Source organism: Punica granatum, chromosome 6, assembly GCF_007655135.1.
Source record: "Punica granatum isolate Tunisia-2019 chromosome 6, ASM765513v2, whole genome shotgun sequence".
Lineage (NCBI taxonomy): Eukaryota > Viridiplantae > Streptophyta > Magnoliopsida > Myrtales > Lythraceae > Punica > Punica granatum.
In genome coordinates this window covers 20,324,155-20,342,443 of record NC_045132.1, presented here as the reverse complement: position 1 = coordinate 20,342,443, position 18,289 = coordinate 20,324,155, and the positions used below count along the sequence as shown (strand labels likewise).

At 34.9% G+C, this 18,289-nt stretch overlaps 2 protein-coding genes and 1 long non-coding RNA gene across 4 annotated transcripts; 2 read left to right on the top strand and 1 right to left on the bottom strand.

Annotated features, from left to right (window-relative positions):
- The first annotated feature begins 419 nt into the window (after window positions 1-419).
- Window positions 420-2,673, top strand: LOC116210299 (protein PLANT CADMIUM RESISTANCE 4-like). Its single transcript, XM_031544156.1, has 4 exons — window positions 420-1,077; window positions 1,220-1,291; window positions 1,404-1,598; window positions 2,084-2,673. The coding sequence occupies exons 1-4, from the start codon at window positions 474-476 to the stop codon at window positions 2,182-2,184; spliced, it is 972 nt and encodes a 323-aa protein (XP_031400016.1). The 5' UTR covers window positions 420-473; the 3' UTR covers window positions 2,185-2,673.
- A 5,652-nt stretch (window positions 2,674-8,325) lies between these two features.
- Window positions 8,326-10,657, top strand: LOC116210160 (protein PLANT CADMIUM RESISTANCE 11-like). Of its 2 annotated transcripts, XM_031543983.1 has the most exons (4): window positions 8,331-8,733; window positions 8,996-9,067; window positions 9,211-9,423; window positions 10,338-10,657. In XM_031543983.1, exons 1-4 carry the CDS (start codon window positions 8,478-8,480, stop codon window positions 10,412-10,414), a joined length of 618 nt encoding a protein of 205 aa, XP_031399843.1. In that variant the 5' UTR covers window positions 8,331-8,477; the 3' UTR covers window positions 10,415-10,657. The 2 variants fall into 2 exon arrangements, with proteins under 2 accessions (XP_031399842.1, XP_031399843.1); XM_031543982.1 differs by lacking the exon at window positions 10,338-10,657 and having other exon boundaries at window positions 8,326-8,733; window positions 9,211-10,300.
- Window positions 10,658-10,744: 87 nt separating this feature from the next.
- Window positions 10,745-11,870, bottom strand: LOC116210162. The gene is made up of 2 exons (XR_004157428.1): window positions 11,714-11,870; window positions 10,745-11,285 (listed from the first exon to the last, which is right to left on the bottom strand). It is a non-coding gene; the product is annotated as an uncharacterized LOC116210162 (long non-coding RNA).
- Between the last annotated feature and the right edge of the window lie 6,419 nt (window positions 11,871-18,289).

Below are 18,289 nucleotides of genomic sequence, written 5' to 3'. Positions count from 1 at the left end.
TCGAGTTCGGCCACGAGGACTTCTGGTTCGGGTACCCCTGACACTGCGGTTTTCGAACTGCGCCACACCTTGTGACTATATGATAGCATGATCAATATGGTTCTATGATATGTAGATGTACAAAGTATTTCCTTATGCGCATGAAAATGGTGACTCTATTGCCCTATTTAATATCGGAACAACGCACCCACTCATCACCCACAATTTGTTATCAGATCCTTGATAAGGATCTGGTGGATTATGAATGGCAAAAGTCAACGTTTACTACCAAAAGTCAAAGTCAATGCTCTCGTTTAGCAGTAAGTACGTCGCTTAAAGAATGACAAATTGCTGCGGAATCTAACAAATTGAAGCTTATTAGGTGCACAATTATATAATTGCACCAAAATTGTTCCCGCGGGATGTCCTCATGGATATTGCCAGCCGAAAACAGCACCCCTTAATTGTAGTTAATAAGTCAACGATATGGGCAAATGTATACGTACATAATTGATAATTCATTCCCTCTCATATCTTATGTGGGAACCATTAGGACTCCATCAGAGAAGAGCAAAGAGGTCAATCCAGCGATAACTAAAATGGGTCGGATCCAAACGGACCAGCTCCCCGGCCCTCCTCCGCCCCAAGCTCAGGGCGGTGTGCCACCATATCCTCCACAACCTCACCAGCCACCGCCACCACAGTATAATCTCCACCAGCCGCCGCCGCCTCCTCTGCCAAATGCGGCGCATATGATGCCTCCCTCCACTCCCCCGCAACATCAGGCCAGTTACAGCGCATACCAGAACAATGCAGCACAGTACAATCAAGTGACCCGGTATGAGGCCAGCTGGGGAGCCCCTGGTGCCCCGGTGCAGGCCCAGGTGGCCTCCCCATTGCAAGCCAGTGGCAACTTTGTGCAACAAAACAATGTGTATAACAATGGTGGAGGTACGCAGTTCCCCCAGCAAAGCAGCACTTACCCGGGTAGCTCGGGATTTCAATTGCCCAAGTTGTGGCCACAAAGCAAAGGAGGTTACGTCGGCACGAGACCGTGGAACACTGGCCTCTTCGACTGCATGCAAGATCCATCCAATGGTATGTATCACTTGATATCAAATGGTTTTTTACAATCATACACTCAAAAACTAGCAACTTGCCGACTATCATTAATTAACTCAGCCAATTAGAAATCTAACATAAATTATATTGGTTTTCTTCTTGTAATTCTGGCGTGCAGCTTTCATCACTGCGCTGTTTCCATGCGTAACATTCGGGCAGATTGCAGATGTCCTCGACAAGGGCAACACAAGTAAGTAATATGAACTGCGAACCAAGAAGACGCTCTTTCTATGCATATATGTGGTGATTGATTCTGTTACCGATCTGTTCTAATCATGTGGATGTATGTTTGCTGCTTGCAGCATGCGCTACTAGTGGGATAATTTACGGGCTCTCGCCGTGCATGCTGTCAAGGCGGTACCGGACAAAGCTGAGGAGGATGTTCGGTCTTGTGGAGGCTCCGGCGTCCGACTGGATAGTCCACACCATATTCGAGCCCTGCGCTCTCTGTCAAGAATATCGTGAGCTCAATTCTCGTGGCATTGACCCCGTCCTTGGTATGTACCAGCTAGCGACGTCTTATTAATCTATTGTTGAGTCATTCATTAATCGTATCAAATGATTAACCAAACCTACTTGCTATATTTATATGTCAGTTGTGTATAATGATCCATTACAAATTACAATTTTTATTCGCCCAAAAAAAAAATTACAAGTTTGACTTTCACTCTCGTCGACTCCTAAAATAATGCTACACTATATCTCAGGACGACGTACAAAGTAAACTAGGTAAATACAAATGAAGCATGTATCCAATATAGCTGTTAAATAAAATGAATTTAAAATGTATTGTTTATCCAATCTATTCAACCATGGGCCTTGTCCTCTTAATTATTAGAGGCTATAGCCTATAGTCACATTACTCATGTACGTTAAGGAATAATTTTGGTTCGAAAACATTTTATGAATGATATGTGTGCTTAATTTTATCGGATCTAAAATTAAGTGAAAATAATTACTAATCATGGCAACGGGCATGCAGGATATCATGGTAATAAGGAGAAAATGCAGGATCAACTACAAGCAGCAGCAGCTGCTAACTCGCCTCGGATGGTACCACCTCAAAATCAGACTATGGCCTAGCTAAAAAAAATTGTTGATGTCAAATTAATCTGATTTGCTAAGGGGGTTATTTCCTGGGGAAAAGCAAAAAAAAAAAAAAAAAGATGTTGAACAACGGGAAGATCCAGTAATTAACTCATTTTCCATCTTCAGTTAATCAAGTGTGTGTGCTTATGCGTCACTCGTTATTTTTTCTGGTTCAAATATGAGCCTGCTTCTCCCGTTAATTCGAGTGCTAATATTTGTAATTGTGAAACTATCTTAATTATATTTTTCAGTGTGTACCCTGATATGTGGAGGCCCATAGGACTAATCCATTTCGAGCTGAGTTGATCCATGATGTGATTAAAACTCTCATAGTATGGATTTTCTCTATTACGAAACTCAAATCCCAAACCTTACTTAAAATGAATAAATATCGAACCATCTGAATTAACTCATAATAGTAAACTATCTTAATTATTGGATTGTTTATTTTCGACCATTCTAATTTCTATTTCCTTTTCTGTTCCCCTGACGTACTGAAGTCAGGTTGTCTAACTATACCTCCTGAATATCCATCTTATGATTTTCTTTTTTCTTTTTTTTAGGAAAATGCCAATATAGCATTACTTTTTTTCAATGAGACTACGGCATGCTTATTCTATTCGCCGAGGAAATCTACACTATCTCCAATGGATCTCTTATTTTAGAGTCTCCGAATTGGATTCCACGCAATCACATCGGGATCACGTCAGATAAAAACAAACTCTAAAAAAAAAAGACACCTACACCAATGAATCTTTTGATTTTGAGATCTCTTATCCGAACTCATATATATATATATTAATTAAATTACTATTATATATAATGAATAGGGTAAATAATCTAAAAAAGCACGTACTATGCAAAAAATTCATAATCTAGCACGTACTTTAAAAATTTTCTAAAAATGCACAACGTTTCAAATCGTTCCCTAATCTAGCACGTCGTCACTTTCCGTCCATTCTCTGCCGTTAAATTGCTTACGTGGCCGTTAAATTTGATTAATTGACCGTTAATTGCCACGTGTCACCATATCATTGATTTTCCTTTTCCCTTCAACCCTGTGCATTTTTCATTAACGCCCAATGATATGATTACACGTGACAATTAACGGTCAATTAGTCAAATTTAACGGTCACGTAAGCAATTCACGGCAGAGAATGGACGGAAGGAGACGACGTGCTATATTAGAGAAGATTTTGAAACTTTGTATTTTTTTAAAAAAATTTAAAATTCGTACTAGATTAAGAAATTTTTAAATAATACGTGCTTTTTAAAGTTATTACCTAACGAATACATGTTAATAATAGTTATAATTAAAAAATAATATTTAATTCTCCATCCCCTTCCCCTGCCATCGACACAACCCCAAACACATACCTTCATGTTTGTCTTCTTCCTCCATCTCCTTTCTCCATATGTTTCTCTATCTCCTTCCTCTTCATGTCTTCTTCGGGAACTGGGATTGAGCGACGAAGTGGAGGTTCACGGGAGAAAGTGGGTTCGGGGGTTTCAAGAACCAGAAGCTCCTACGCGACGGAGTGGGTTCATGGCAGCTTGCGAGAGGACTTCCGTGAGTTTTGCCACGAAGCTCCTTCGTCCTCAGCTTCTGTCTGATTCGTTTAGTTTCGGTGCAGGGGGTTCATCATGGGAGCTCAGTCGAATTTCTTCTCAAAATTGTGGGCCTTATGGCTAACTCTGAAATCCCTAACTTCCAAAATTGAATCGAACCCAGAATCTCATTTTCCTTCCTCCTCATTCTTCTTCCATTCTCGCTCGGATCAATGGGGATGGGAGCTCTGAAGTTGGGGTTGCTGCGAAGCAGAGGATGGCAATGGAAGGAAGAGAGAGAGAGAGAAAGGGGGGCAACGACAATATTAAAAAATAAAAAAAAATAATGGCACATGGGCTGCCGCGTGAGACCTGAGCTGCCATGCGGCAGCCTATAATTGGCTGTCTGGGTGTCTCTGACATGTGTCTCTCCCTTGCCACTTGGCAGCATTCCCTCCAAAGTCATTCTTAGGGTGCGTTTGTTTTATAAATAATGTTTAACTCAATTTTACTTATCTTTATTTTAACATCACAATTATTATTTTTTTATATTTTTTAAATATTTTTAATCATTCAATTCAATTTTTAATATTAAATTCTCTAAACTATTCATTACTTTTTTACAATTTAACAACACAATTATTATTTAATCATTATTTTCTCTCAATTATTTATTACTTTTTTACACTTTTTCTCATAATTCAACAATACAATCATTACATACCAATTAAAATCAAAACTCAACTCAACTTTCAATCCAAACGCACTCTTATTTGGGCGTTAACAATCGAATGAAGCGGTATTGCACAAAGAGTAGTGAACATTTTTTTTTGGTTGAGCAAATTTAAAATTGAAATGGACAAGTTTTCCATGATTTAGAAGGTTGACAACAATTGTAGCCCCTTGAAGAGAAGAGGGAAAACAAATTTTATAATTTACGAGCATTCTCTTCATGTATATATATTAAAGTGCATCTAGAGCGAGACATAAAATAATATCATATGGTGAGACACTAATTTTATCTATTAGATATTTCAACATAAAATCTTGGTCATTCATAATTTATATATTTTGTCCATCAAATTCTAGTATTTCAACTATTCATTTAGCGGTTTTTGCCCACAATATTTTATACTAGTCACTCACTCATCCGACACGTGGTCCAATCAAATCGTCACACATGGGGCAACATAAACCGGGTATGGGCGTAACCCGACCCTAATTAATCGTACTAAAACCGAAGTAGTATACCGATATTTTATAACTCCGATTTGGTATTATTTATTAATTCGGTTTGTTCGATTTTCCATTGGTTCATTCTATCGTTTTCTTAACCAATTTTTTTTCCAGGTTTTTCATCCTTTCATTCTATCATATTCAATCCGATCACCATGTTCTACCATCATCTAGAAATTAATACAAAGTTTTCTGCATTTTCGATAATCAAATGGCTACCACAAATAATTAGGATTCTCATTTTTTTGTATTTAGTTGAAAATTTTGTTCATCGGAATTGAAACTTCAACTCCCTCATCAATTTCGCGATACATTCGATGCGAAAAGAGCTCCCTGTCGGACGTCTCATTGTTACGGTGGGAAACTGGTTTGGATTACAATGGCCAATCCTATCAACATGTTTTGCTTTACTTCATCAAACCGCGCCACGACTCAAGACTTCCCGTAGTACTCTCGGAGAGTAGGCTAGCCCATGTTGATCTTTTTTTTTTTATTTTTTTTCCCCGGTCTCCGATCAGTTTTTCTTTTTGGTGACAATAGTTTCCTTATATTTACTCCCTGATATTAAGGGATATTTTGCAACATTTTTCTGGTAACTTTTCCATGATATTTCTTTAGTTAATTGAGTTATTTTTTCTTTTTAAAATTGTTTTGTATTATTGGTTCAAGCTAATTGTCATATTTGCCAGAGCTCATTTGTGCTATAAATAGTCTTAGTAATATGAATTTCTTTAGAAGGGAAAACAAAAGCATCAATGAAAGGGGACCCTGATAAAAAACTAATAAATTTGTATATTTATAGATTGACATACACTAATTCTTTAATTCGCTTAAGTAAATCTAACTAAAAAGATAACAACGAGTAATTGTTAAAGATTTCGAGCAATATTGGTTTTGGTTGATTGAATGACTTGCCAATGCTAACTTTCATATTATATTCCTATTTATAGCCTCAGTTGTTAATTAGTGCAGCAATGATGATTGTTTACTTTACAAAGTAAAAGTAAAACTAACTTTTACTTTGTTTGTTTATATTGGCTCAAGATGATTGTAATCTTTGTCAAAAACTCATTTGTGCTATAAATAGTCTTAGAAATATAAATTTATTTAGGAGTAAAAACAGAGACATTGGTGAAGAGGACCATAATAAAAAAAATAAGTTCATATATGTATATATTGGCCTAAACCAATCCTATAATTCGCTTAAGCAAATCTAACTAAAGGGATAATAGCGAGTAATTGTTAAAGATGTCAAGCAATACTGATTTTGGTTTATTGAATGACTTGCCAATGGCAGCCTTCATATTCTATTCATGTTTACAGTTTTGTTGATGAATGCAGCAATGATGACAACCATATGATAGAAACAAATATTTGGAATTAAACTATCTTTTTATTTTTATTTTTATTGGCTCAAGCTAATTGTAATTTCTGCCAATGCTCATTTATGCTATAAATAGTAATTAGGATCATAAATTTCTTTAAGAAGGAAAACCAAAGCATCAGAGTAGAGGACCCTAACGAAAAACTAATAAGTTTATATATTTATGGGTAAATTGCACTTGTGGTCAAAAAAGTTTTACAAATGTTTCAATATGGTACAAAAAAATTTTCTTGCTACTTGATGGTACAAAATGTTTCAAAGTTGTTTCTGTATAGTACAAACCGTCATCTCGCTATTGACGCCGTCAAGTCGACGCTGATTGTGCAAAACCAGTTTTTGTGGGATGTTACATGATGGTGCAAAATATTTTGAAATTATAACTTAATAGTACAAAATGTTTTACGTAAGTTACATGATGGTGCAAATTTTACAGTCTTGTAAAGGATGGTTTGACGGCGTTAATGGCGAGATGACTGTTTTTACTATACTGAAACAACTTTGAAACATTTTGTACCACCAAGTAGTAAAAAAAAAATTGTACCATATTGAAACATTTATAAAACTTTTTGGACCACCAGTGCAATTTACCCTATATTTATATATTGATCTTGGCCAATTTATAATCTGCTTAGGCAAATTTAACTAAAGAGATAACATCAAGTAATTGTATAATGGTGGTTACGTGAATCGTGCTTTTTAGATTTTTTTACCTTTTCTTCCTAAATTTATTTTACCTTTTTAATTTCATAATTTTAGGGATAGTGATCATAAAAACTAACATTATGTATTTTAAGGAAGTTAAGATAGGGAAGATATTTTCTCTCAGATTTTTTTTTGGTGGACAACTAAAAAAAGAATAGTCGTTTGTTCATCGGAAGCTACCATAAATGATGGCATTCATTATATTTAAATTACGTAGACCATATTGCAACAATCTCGTTTCCTTTCCACAATCTTTGTTGGAAGAAATCTTATCGTCCTCGCTAAGGTAAGATACCTCATAAAGGGCGTCAAGTTGTTTAATAAATTCGCGTCCCACCATGTTGTGTTCGTCCAATTCTGACTTTCACCTAACTGCACGATAAGAAAACCGCCAATGGCCGTCATTAGCACATAGGAGCATGGTCGGACATAAACCATTCATGAAATTTAATCATAAGATGACCAAATTCATTCATTTGATTCACTTGACTATGTATTGTTTCTTTCGATTGTAATTCTCCGATGAAAACTTAAGTCTGTCTTTCTTTTCTACGGCAATGATGGAAGCCATGGCCAACAATGGTGTTTCAGAAGAATAACTAAATTTTTAAACCAAGTGTACTTCAGTCCGATTTAATTAACCTCCTTGTATTAAACCGATTTTTTTGGAAAACCGTTTGTTTCAATAGAGTCGAGTCAGCTTTGTCGTGGTATAGGTAGGAGCGGTTAATGAGTCGGGTATTAATTGTGACACGTGTCAGCCTCTAGTTGCGAGATATTATCAATCCAACATATTTGATTATTTTGGAATGTGACCTGATGATATTGTAACGAGATTAAAAAAACTATGGGTTGAAATGTAAATTTTAATAGTTAAAGGATGAAAAAAGTAAGTGTTCCATGCTGGAATTTCTCTATATATTATACAAGTATATATTCATGAAAACAACGAGAAATTAATTCCATGAGTACGTCACACCGAAAATCGATGAATTACGAAATTATTAAAATTACTAAAATTAGTAAGTATGAAGGATTGTTAATCGTACCTCTTGAAGAAATTATTATTTTTTATTTTAAATTTTTATGTTTTTAGTTTTAAAAGAGAACTGGTCCAATAGTCTTTCACAATTCCGCGTATTTACGAAGAGTGCCCAATTGACTGACGAGATTTGTGGCCAATAATAAGGTTTGACCATGCTCTTCATGGGCAAAGTGGGGTCACTTCCTTCCCCAACCAACCGTTTTCTTAGTTACTATTGCCAAGAGGCACGACGATCTTACTCGGAACTCTCCCTTCCCCTTTCGGAAATTGTTAAAAGAACTGTTCTCACTTATTAATTGGGCCTTTACGTATCATCACCGGATTAACAATCCTTCGTACTTGATTAACTACCAAAATCCCAGTGATTTCAAGATGGAACCACCGTGTCCTCCTCCGCCGCAGCCACCCGATTCCCAAGGACCGCCTCCACAATTACTGCCGGTCTCGTACAGTCCGAACCAGCCAGAACTGCCCCCAACGTTCAGCGGCGTTCCCATGAATAATACAGCCATGAGCCAGTCCAGTAATATTCCTACCGACCAAACTGGTCGTGGAAGAAACTTTTATCCCGGGCAACGGCAGCCTTGGTCGACTGGTCTGTGTGATTGTTGTAAAGATCCGAAAAGCTGTAAGTACATTCCTAAGACCATAAATTTCGATTCCATCTTCCAAATAATCAGTTGTGTTTATCGTGTTCAACATGTTAGATTCGATGCATGGTTAATGTACGGCTTTCGATAGTGATGTTCGTTGTTACTGAAGATTAATGCTCACAGTTATCAACAGTCTGAAGTTCTTCCAACTGGGACAGTAAAAGTAATTTACGAAGATCGATCAAGTGGAGAATACTGCGTTTTGGGCCAAAGTGACTACTTTATTGATTTTTGCAGGTTGTCTAACATGTTGGTGTCCATGCATTGCATTCGGAAGGATAGCGGAAATAGTCGACAGAGGATCTACTCGTACGACTCCGAAATCAGTATTCTCGTTGCTGTTCAACGTGCATTGGTTTCATCGAGTACATAGAATATACCATGTAGATTGTTAAGAGTATAACGCTTGAAAACATACGTCACTAACGTTCGCGTGGTGTGGGTAAGTGCAGCTTGCGGTGTGAGCGGGACACTGTACGCTCTACTGCTGTGGGTGTTCGGATGCTCGTGCATGTACTCCTGCGTGTACCGGACCAAGTTGAGAGGCCAGTACTTCCTCGAAGAAAAGCCGTGCATCGACTGCTGCGTCCATTGTTGGTGCGAGACGTGTTCGCTGTGCCAAGAGTATCGCGAGCTCCAGAATCGTGGCTTCAACTTGTCCATAGGTCTCTCCTACCCTCTCTCAAATCATAATATATGGCCGGCTGCAGCATTGATGTTCGATCCACCCCGAAACATATCGATCAACTATATATATCACAAACCGAGCCAATTCATTTTTTTTTTTTCGATTACAAGGAGGTCCATTGGCCTAATACAATAAAATAGAAATCCTAATAATTAATAAAAAGACACATGTAGTTCTACTGGGTATCGAACCTAAAATCTCTTTATTACTAAGCTAGAGTATGCACCACTACACTAGCCAATTCATATTTTGGAAGGCAGGAAGGGACCACATTGACCAGCACCTACCTAGTTAATGTTATGAATTGTGGAAGCTACATGTCCACTAAGTACATACGGGCGTTTCGTCCATTCAAAATTATCACGTTTTTTTTTCCGGTTACAAAGGAGATTTATGATGTCACGGTACAATAAAATAGAAATTTTAAATATCTTATAAGGAGACACGAGTAGTCTTACCTAAGTATCGAACCTTGAACCTTTTTGTTATCAAACGAGAACGTGCGCTACTATGTTATACCCTCTTTAATCACGCTTTATTTTCTTTAATTAGTACTTTTACAAACTCTTCTATTAAATATTTCATACATATAATAAATTAGAATGATCAACTATAACTCCAGAAGAAAAAATTGTCAATATATTAGATCAAAACATTTTACTTAATATTTAATAATAATAAATGTACAAAATTAATGCACTGTACTATATGTATTGAAGATATAACCCGACTTATATTTCACTTAAGAGTACCAGACCTTGATCAACCACACACATTTCCCAGCTGGGACGCTAACCATATCTATACATAAGACCCTCTTGTACCAATTGTTGAATCATCAGTTTGTTATGTTGGCATCTTTCATTGTTCGGTGGCACATTTGGATGTCAGGGTGGCATGGGAACGTCGAGAGGCAAAGGCGTCTAACGGAAATGCATCCAGTGGTGCCGAATGTCATGCATCGCTAGTGCGAGCTGCTAGCTACTGCTATACTTGAAATGGAGCTGGAACTTTTCCCTTCTTTAGTAATAATTTAATTGATTAATGGTTTGGAAGCAGAAAATCATGAATCTCATCACTGTAGTACATTTTCTTTTTCCCTCACATAAAGAAGCACGTAGAGCTAGCACAAGGATGGGACATTATTATAGTACATTATTAATGACTTTGATCACTTTTGCACATCATATAATATTCTTATTTTCCGATTTGGAAAGTCTGCAAAAGGGAAGTCCGCGCGACTACATAGTTAGGGATTATTTGTGAAGGGAAACAACGGGACAGGATTCCTATGCTAGTGAGAATATAAAAGTTCGGGATCTCTTATAATGGTTGAGGTAGGTAATTGCAGATATTCCCACACATTGAGAAAGGCAACATGTTCTGAATTAGAAAGAATTTCATGATGTATGTAATAACAAGCAGAAGCAGTTTTTTTGTTTTTGTTATAAAGGAGGTCCAAAAACGTAATACATTATTAGGAGATGTAATATAATTCGATCTTCTTGTTATTCTTCTGAAATCCCCCCCTCTCGAGCAAAATCTTGGCAGTACTATGATGACATTGTATGATAACGTACTCGTGTCCCACTTTTTGTTGAATATATGCTCTCTATGATCTATACACCGATAAGAGATTAGGAATGTTGGAACTTTTGAGTTTTGGCGACATCATTGTGTGTAGTATAGAAGATCCATTGGTTCAATCCCTTAGCCTCCTATGAAGGTCCGAGGCCGAGGCTCCTTCAGTGCTTAGCTTGGTGGACCTTCCTTCGCAAAACCGATCCATAATTTCTTGCTCAAATGAGTATTCCAGACGATAAGTATATGCAGACTTCACTGCAAAATTCAAGAAGACATCTAGACCGTTAATTTACAGAAATATGCTTAATTTTTGCGATACTTTTCACATCGATATATCAGCCAGTTTTGAATTACGGTCACATAATTAATGTCACTTGAAGTGGCCATTGAAAGTTCGATAATCAATTTACGCCTGTTCTAATGGTTAAACCATAAATCATTTCTCTTTTTTGATACGTCATATGAGATGAAGTCAGATCTTCGACATTATATGTCCATATGGACACTTACTTTTATATTTTATGATGTTCAACTAACATTGTTTTTATTTGTATCATCTATGCTTTTCCTTTCGCATAACCTCTTAGGTCGACGTTATTATCCGTGATTATACGATGTTCTTTGACATTGATACCATGCATCTATCAATATACGCATATATAATATGTGGAACTTCTACGTACCTTGTGGTTGCTGCAGACTAGGGCATGCTTGGTTCTTATCATTTCCATCCTCATCGGCTCCTTCTTCCATTTCTGCCCTAAATTTAATTAAGGGTATCAGAGTTCTGATCGTTCAAGCTAGAAGAACCTGAGATGAGAGCGCACAGAGTCGCTGGATTTGCTTAGGGCACTTGATGAAATGAAGCACGATTCTTTATATATACACGTCGAGGGAATGGACACCAACCCCCAATTGAATAATTAATTAACGTACCTTCCAACAAGGTTGATTCAAACGGCATGACACTTATTCCCTCAAACAAAATTTCGGATTCGAATCTTTTGAATGAAGAAATCTTTGATTGTGAAAGTTTTACCCTTTATGGGCCGACTGGGTAATTTTTCATGATCCATTTGCCTTCCGGATATCAGGGTAGACACCGAAAATTAATTAATGCAGAGGGAATATGAGATAACACCGATTTTTTTTACCCGGCAAGTGTGGTGGCGGTGCGGTGCTGGTGGTTGATGGGTGTCTGTTGTGATATGGGAGCCACCAGTAACTGGAAATATGCGCCCCAACCCCCATTTTATATATCTAATTGTTGGCAAACAAAATGACATATAAATGTAAATTGAATTACCATTACCCTTTAAGCAAACTTTTCTAAAAAAATTATGTCTGTATTATACATTTATGTATTGATCAATTAACTAAATTGTTAACCTAATTTATGTATAGCATACTCACTAGCTAGGATTTAAGCTTCATATATGTTTGAGTGCGCATTGTATGATACACGGTGTAAACCTAGTTCCACGCGGCATTGTTAAATTAAAAATTATTCTGATACTAATATGGATAATGGACTTGAATAAAATGAATACATATATAAATAACAATAGGCATAGAAGAAACTCTCCTTGATCCTCTAATTCAATGCAAATATGTTAATTTTTTTCAAAAAGTTAATCGATGAATAAATATGAGAAAAAAAAAGGGAGAGGTGATGGCGGACAATAGAGAGAGACGAGAAAAGACAAAAAAAAGAGTAAATTAGCAGTTAATATTTACAATTCTAATTTTTATCTTGTGACTTTTTTTTTTGATAGGCTATCTTGTGAGTTCTATAATTAGCGTTACTACGAAGCAATCCGCGTGATGCCGCTGGCACGAAAAATTTTTTATCTATCTTTTGATTTTTCGTATCAATTTAGTTAATAATTGATATTGAGTATAATTGTAACTAATGATGAAACTATTTAAGTGTAAATATATGAATTCTCGATTGTTAATATATTATTTAGAAACAATTCTAATAATATATCATATGGTATAAAAGCTAACATTATTCTACTAAACTTAATTTGAATTTTTAATAATTTTAATTAGTGATTATAATGTAGTAGACCTTAATAATCCCGGTAATTTTAAGTGACAAACTTTACTTGCAATGCACGCTTTTGAAATTCATTGAAAGCATCTTCTAGTCACGGTCAAGTCAATGACCGAGTGAATATTAATCTCATCAGTCATATGCTAGCCTAACATTGTGTTTCACCACAAAAAATTAAGACATACATTATCACAAATAAAAAGAGATTAATTAAATTGGTGATCTATTAAAATGTTTTTTTCATAATTAAATAAAAAGATATTATCAAGGTATGTCGATTAAGGTGGTTTGATGTTTGTTTTCTAAAATAAGGTTTCGGAAATGGGCAAAATCCACGATTTGGAGGGACTGACTATAAAGAAATATCAGAAGGTCGGTGCTGAGAGCTCTGAATGCTGAGATGTATAGGACGATTCCTGTTAACTTTTGGGTATGTCCTTAGTTTCATGTGTTGAAACGGTCACTTCGTGTTCCCGATAGAATCGGTTGGAATGGCAATCTCTGCGTTCCTATTAACAAGGACCAACAAGGACCGAAGTGCAGTTAGAATTTATTAGATGTAAGCAAACATTTCCGACTTGGTTAGCCCGGAAGTGTTAGCTGCAGTCTGTGTTAGCTTATTCTGCCTCTATTGTATGCATTCCTGCAACATAATTTTGAGCCAATTTAGGATATGGTGAAAGCGAGATTTTGTACTACTGATTGTGCGGTCTTGTAAAGTGAGTTGAATGACTGGAACTTGAATTAGTCGAGATCCGTTAGATTTCGGATATGAGATGGTGTAAATATATATATATATATATATCATTTATTTAATTTTAAAAAGTTAAAAATTAATAAAAAGAAAAAAGAGGGGGTGGGTTGGTGGGTGGGAAAATCCGCCCCAGTCGCCATAGAAATGAAGAGAGTAATCACTTTATTGTATAATTCTGGCAGGAGAAAGAAGAAGGTGAAATCAGTAGATAACAGACAGTAAATTTGATATTAGTGACATGTTACATGTCCAAGGAAGGTTGTCAATATATCAGCAGTGGAACTAAAACAATCCTTGGCTGATGGGCATATAGAATTGTCCTACCAATACCATTTGAACCAAGTCGATTCCAACTTATACAGTTAATACGACCTATAATGAAAACTACTATATGTACAATAACCAACCGATTGACTTAGTCCACCGCCACAACCAATATATGCGGTGGACCATATAACTTTATTTCGTCGAGTACTTAAGAGGTAGTCCGGCGCGGTCGAGGACAAGGCCACTGCACCACATATATATTGATTGACAATAAAGAGACAAATTTGATAAAATACAAAGGGAGGTTATGATTACTCGGTCAGGTCTGGCACATGAGCCTTTTTTTAACTCCCGCGTTCTTTACTTCGGCGGGTGGCCCCAACCCGACACCACCCACCCACCCACCCCCCCTCGTTTGGAGGTTCGTTGAATTTTTCATGTAAAATATATAGACGCGGACTCGTGTGGTATAAATGAAATTTGTTAAATGACTTTTTTTTTATTTGAGTTTTATAAAACAGTTCTAACGGCTACTTTAATATATATACATATACATATATATATTTATATCTATATCTACATGAAAGCAAAATCAAAGTGGATCCAGTTAGATGGCTCAGAATGCTCGATTTCTGAATAAAATATTGGCAATTTTTTAAAATTTTTAATGCATTTTTATAAATTACAAATATACCAATCAATGAGATAAGATAATTTTATCAATTATATATTGCAAACTAGCCTTTAATTCTAAAATATCTCTATCTTTTATGATTTGGTGTGGCATGTATGTACAGGTAAGAGAAAGTTTATGAAAATATCTTTATATATAATAAAGATAAAGATATTTGTTAGTGATACTTAAATATAGTATATAAGATAGATTAATATTTAATTAATATTATGATATTTGAATTTCTGTTGTACAATTTAACCCGTAACAAAACTAAATGATATATTCTTTTCAAAAAACAGATTATATCATATATTTTATAAATATATGAATCGTATTTAATTTACAGAAAGCAAATCATATTTTATTTTATTTTTAGATTTTATATAATACATTATAAATAGAAACCACCATCCACATAAATCACTGCTTATTCAGCTCTTAAAGAATACGTCTACCACTAGATATGAGCTCTCAAAAAGTATGTCTACCGCAAGGTGCATTAATTTTTTTGCTTTTTATTGTTTCATTTCAAATTCTCAATCTTGAAGGTATGGAAATCACGATAAACAAATCTCAACTTTTTCTCTTTTATTTTTTATACATGGATGTCTCCTATATACTTATGAAATAATTCTTTTTTTATGAAATTTCATTCTTTGTCCTATGTATGCAGTATATTGTGCTTTGAATATTTTTATACATAGTAAAATTGAAGGTGAGTTTTTTAAAAAATACGTCTATCATTAGACATGAATGTGAGATTTCAAGTATTTGTTTTACTTTTTGTCACTTATGTATAAATAAAAGCTTTAGAATGTTTGGATTATTAGATGAAATTTTGTGAGATTTTCGGATTCTCTAATTTTATGCGTATATCACGTCAAAATTCAAAATAAAAATGATGTTCTGTATGCGCATTAGATGGTTGTTTTTTTTTCATATTTCTTTAATCTAGTTTTTTCCATATTGTTAATTTAGATTAGGATTAACCGTATATTTAATAATATATTTTTATTGATTGTAAATTATTATGGTTTTTAAACAATTAAAAAAACATAAATTCATTTTTTCTCATGCAATGCATGGGCTCCACAACTAATATAATATAAATCATAGTTGTAGTGGGCCTGGCCAGATGACTTGAGAGCGCTCGGCTATTGAATAGAATTTTCTCAAATTTTTTATTTTTCTTAAAAACAAAGTTTTTATTTTTTTTAATATATAGATATAGATATAAATTTGCAGGACTGGCTATTACTTTCTGACTTAAAAAGGATATTTTTCAATTTGTAATTTTAAAGTTTTAAAATATATAAGTATAGATTTGTGGAATTGATCAGTATTTTCTCGGTTTATTGAGCTACTTTTAGAAAACGAACTTTTTAGTTATTATTTTTTAAAATAAAAATTGAAACATATAAATAAGATTTAATGGAACAATTGTTAGTTTCTCGAATTTTTAAGTTTTCTTTCGAAGATAAAGGTTTTAATTTTTAAAATATAAAGATATAGATTTGTGGGATCGGCCATTATTATACCGATTTAAAAAGGATCTATTTCAACTTTTTATTTTAAAATTTATTTTCGGTTACAAAGAAGGCATTAGGTTTAGTACATTGAAATAGAATTCCTAATAGCTAATAAAATGACAAGGATAATCCCATTAGGTATCATATCTTGAACCTTAGTTACTAGGCGAAGGCATGCGCCGCCGCGTTACACCCCCTTTTGATAAATTTCAAATTTGTTAAAATTTATAAATATAGATTTGTGGAACCGGTCGTTATTTTCTCGATTTATTGAGCTACTTTTGAAACCAATTTTTTAGTTGTACTTCTAAAAATTTTTGAAACACATAAATATAGATTTGTGGGATCAATTCTTATTTGCTTGGTATTTTGAGCTCTTTTTTAGAAAATAATTTTTTAAAAATATATGGATATACCAATTGAAAACGCATATAGATATAGAGATAGATTTATGAGATATGTTGTTATTTTTTAAATTTTTAAAACTTTTTAAAATTAATAATTTAAAATATTTTATGAAAAGATCCCAATAAAATAAATCACTTAAGGTCATATTTACTTTTCAAAAAATAAATTAGATCACGTATTTCATAGATATATGAGGTGTTATACATTTGCGTTTTTGAGAGCCTCTATTCCACATCGATAAGGCGCGGTTATAGTTTTCCAAGCTCAATTCTCGATAATAGCACTTCTAGAATAGGGATGGTTCAAAGGGGGCTGAAGGGGAAAATCGCCCTCCCGAAAATTATGACATTATAAAGAAGATTATATATTTTATTTAGATTTTTTATGAAAATACTTATATTGGCCTTCCTAACTTTGAAGATTAACCTTCTCATTCGCCCCGCCTAGGAACTCATCCCCCCTTGACCAAAATCTTGCGTCCATCCCTATTCTCGAAGGTGATATATTATTTATATTACCCTTACATTTTACTATACTCATAGGCCTCTCTTGTGACCAGGAATGCATAGGGGAGCCCCCCCTCCAAAATGTTGACGCTCAATAAAGATTTACATATTGTTCTTCGATACTCAATAAAATTATATATATTTGGCCCCCTAATTCGAAAACTTTATACTACTATTTACTCTCTACGGACCCCGCTCCCTTATGATCAAAATCCTACGTCTATCCCTGCTTATAACAAAAAAAAAAACTAAAACTAAATTGAGAATTCTTACACCGATACGTACGATAATTAATATGAAGTATCACTCATGATATATTTATTACAAATAGACAAGTCAGAACAAATAGATGAATATATACTCCGTAAGCGGACTGCGCTCTATAGGTCTTTCTCTGTAAGGACTTTCATCCGCGGACCCGCCGCTGCTCGTCATGAAAGTTACAAAATCAAAAGGAGAGGTGGGATTAGATTGGGAAGGTGACGGGACAAGCCCTCATGAGCATATGGAACTCATATGATTAATCATTTATATAAGTAATGTATACACATACATAAACATAGCGGGACCTTTCGTATTTATACGATGTCTAATTCTTTCCGAAAAATTGAAAGAATTTAAGAGGGATAGAGACAAGAGAAGTGTTTACCAACACAACCAAAAAAGCCAAAAATTAAAAGCAGAAAAAAATAAAATAAAATAAAATAAAAGAGCTCGTGGCATTTTGATAACACAACTCTCGTTCAAAGTTCAAAATCTCCATATCTATGACTGGCAAACACGAAAGGGTTATCACGTGAAAAATGAGGGAGGGTAGCTCAACTAATTCCCAGTTGCCTCACTGTTCTGTTTTTGTAATTTTTCATCGGGGTCCGGAATATGGATCGTTCGGTGTAAAGAATGTTAGAGATACTTTACGAATCAGAAATCCGAACGGTACCTTATTTTAGTATTACAGTAGTTAGTACGGTAGGGGATTACTTTGTAATTCAATGCCTGATTTATGTATAGCTAGGTTGATGATTGTAACTTGGAATTCTATTTTTCTGATTTATTTGTA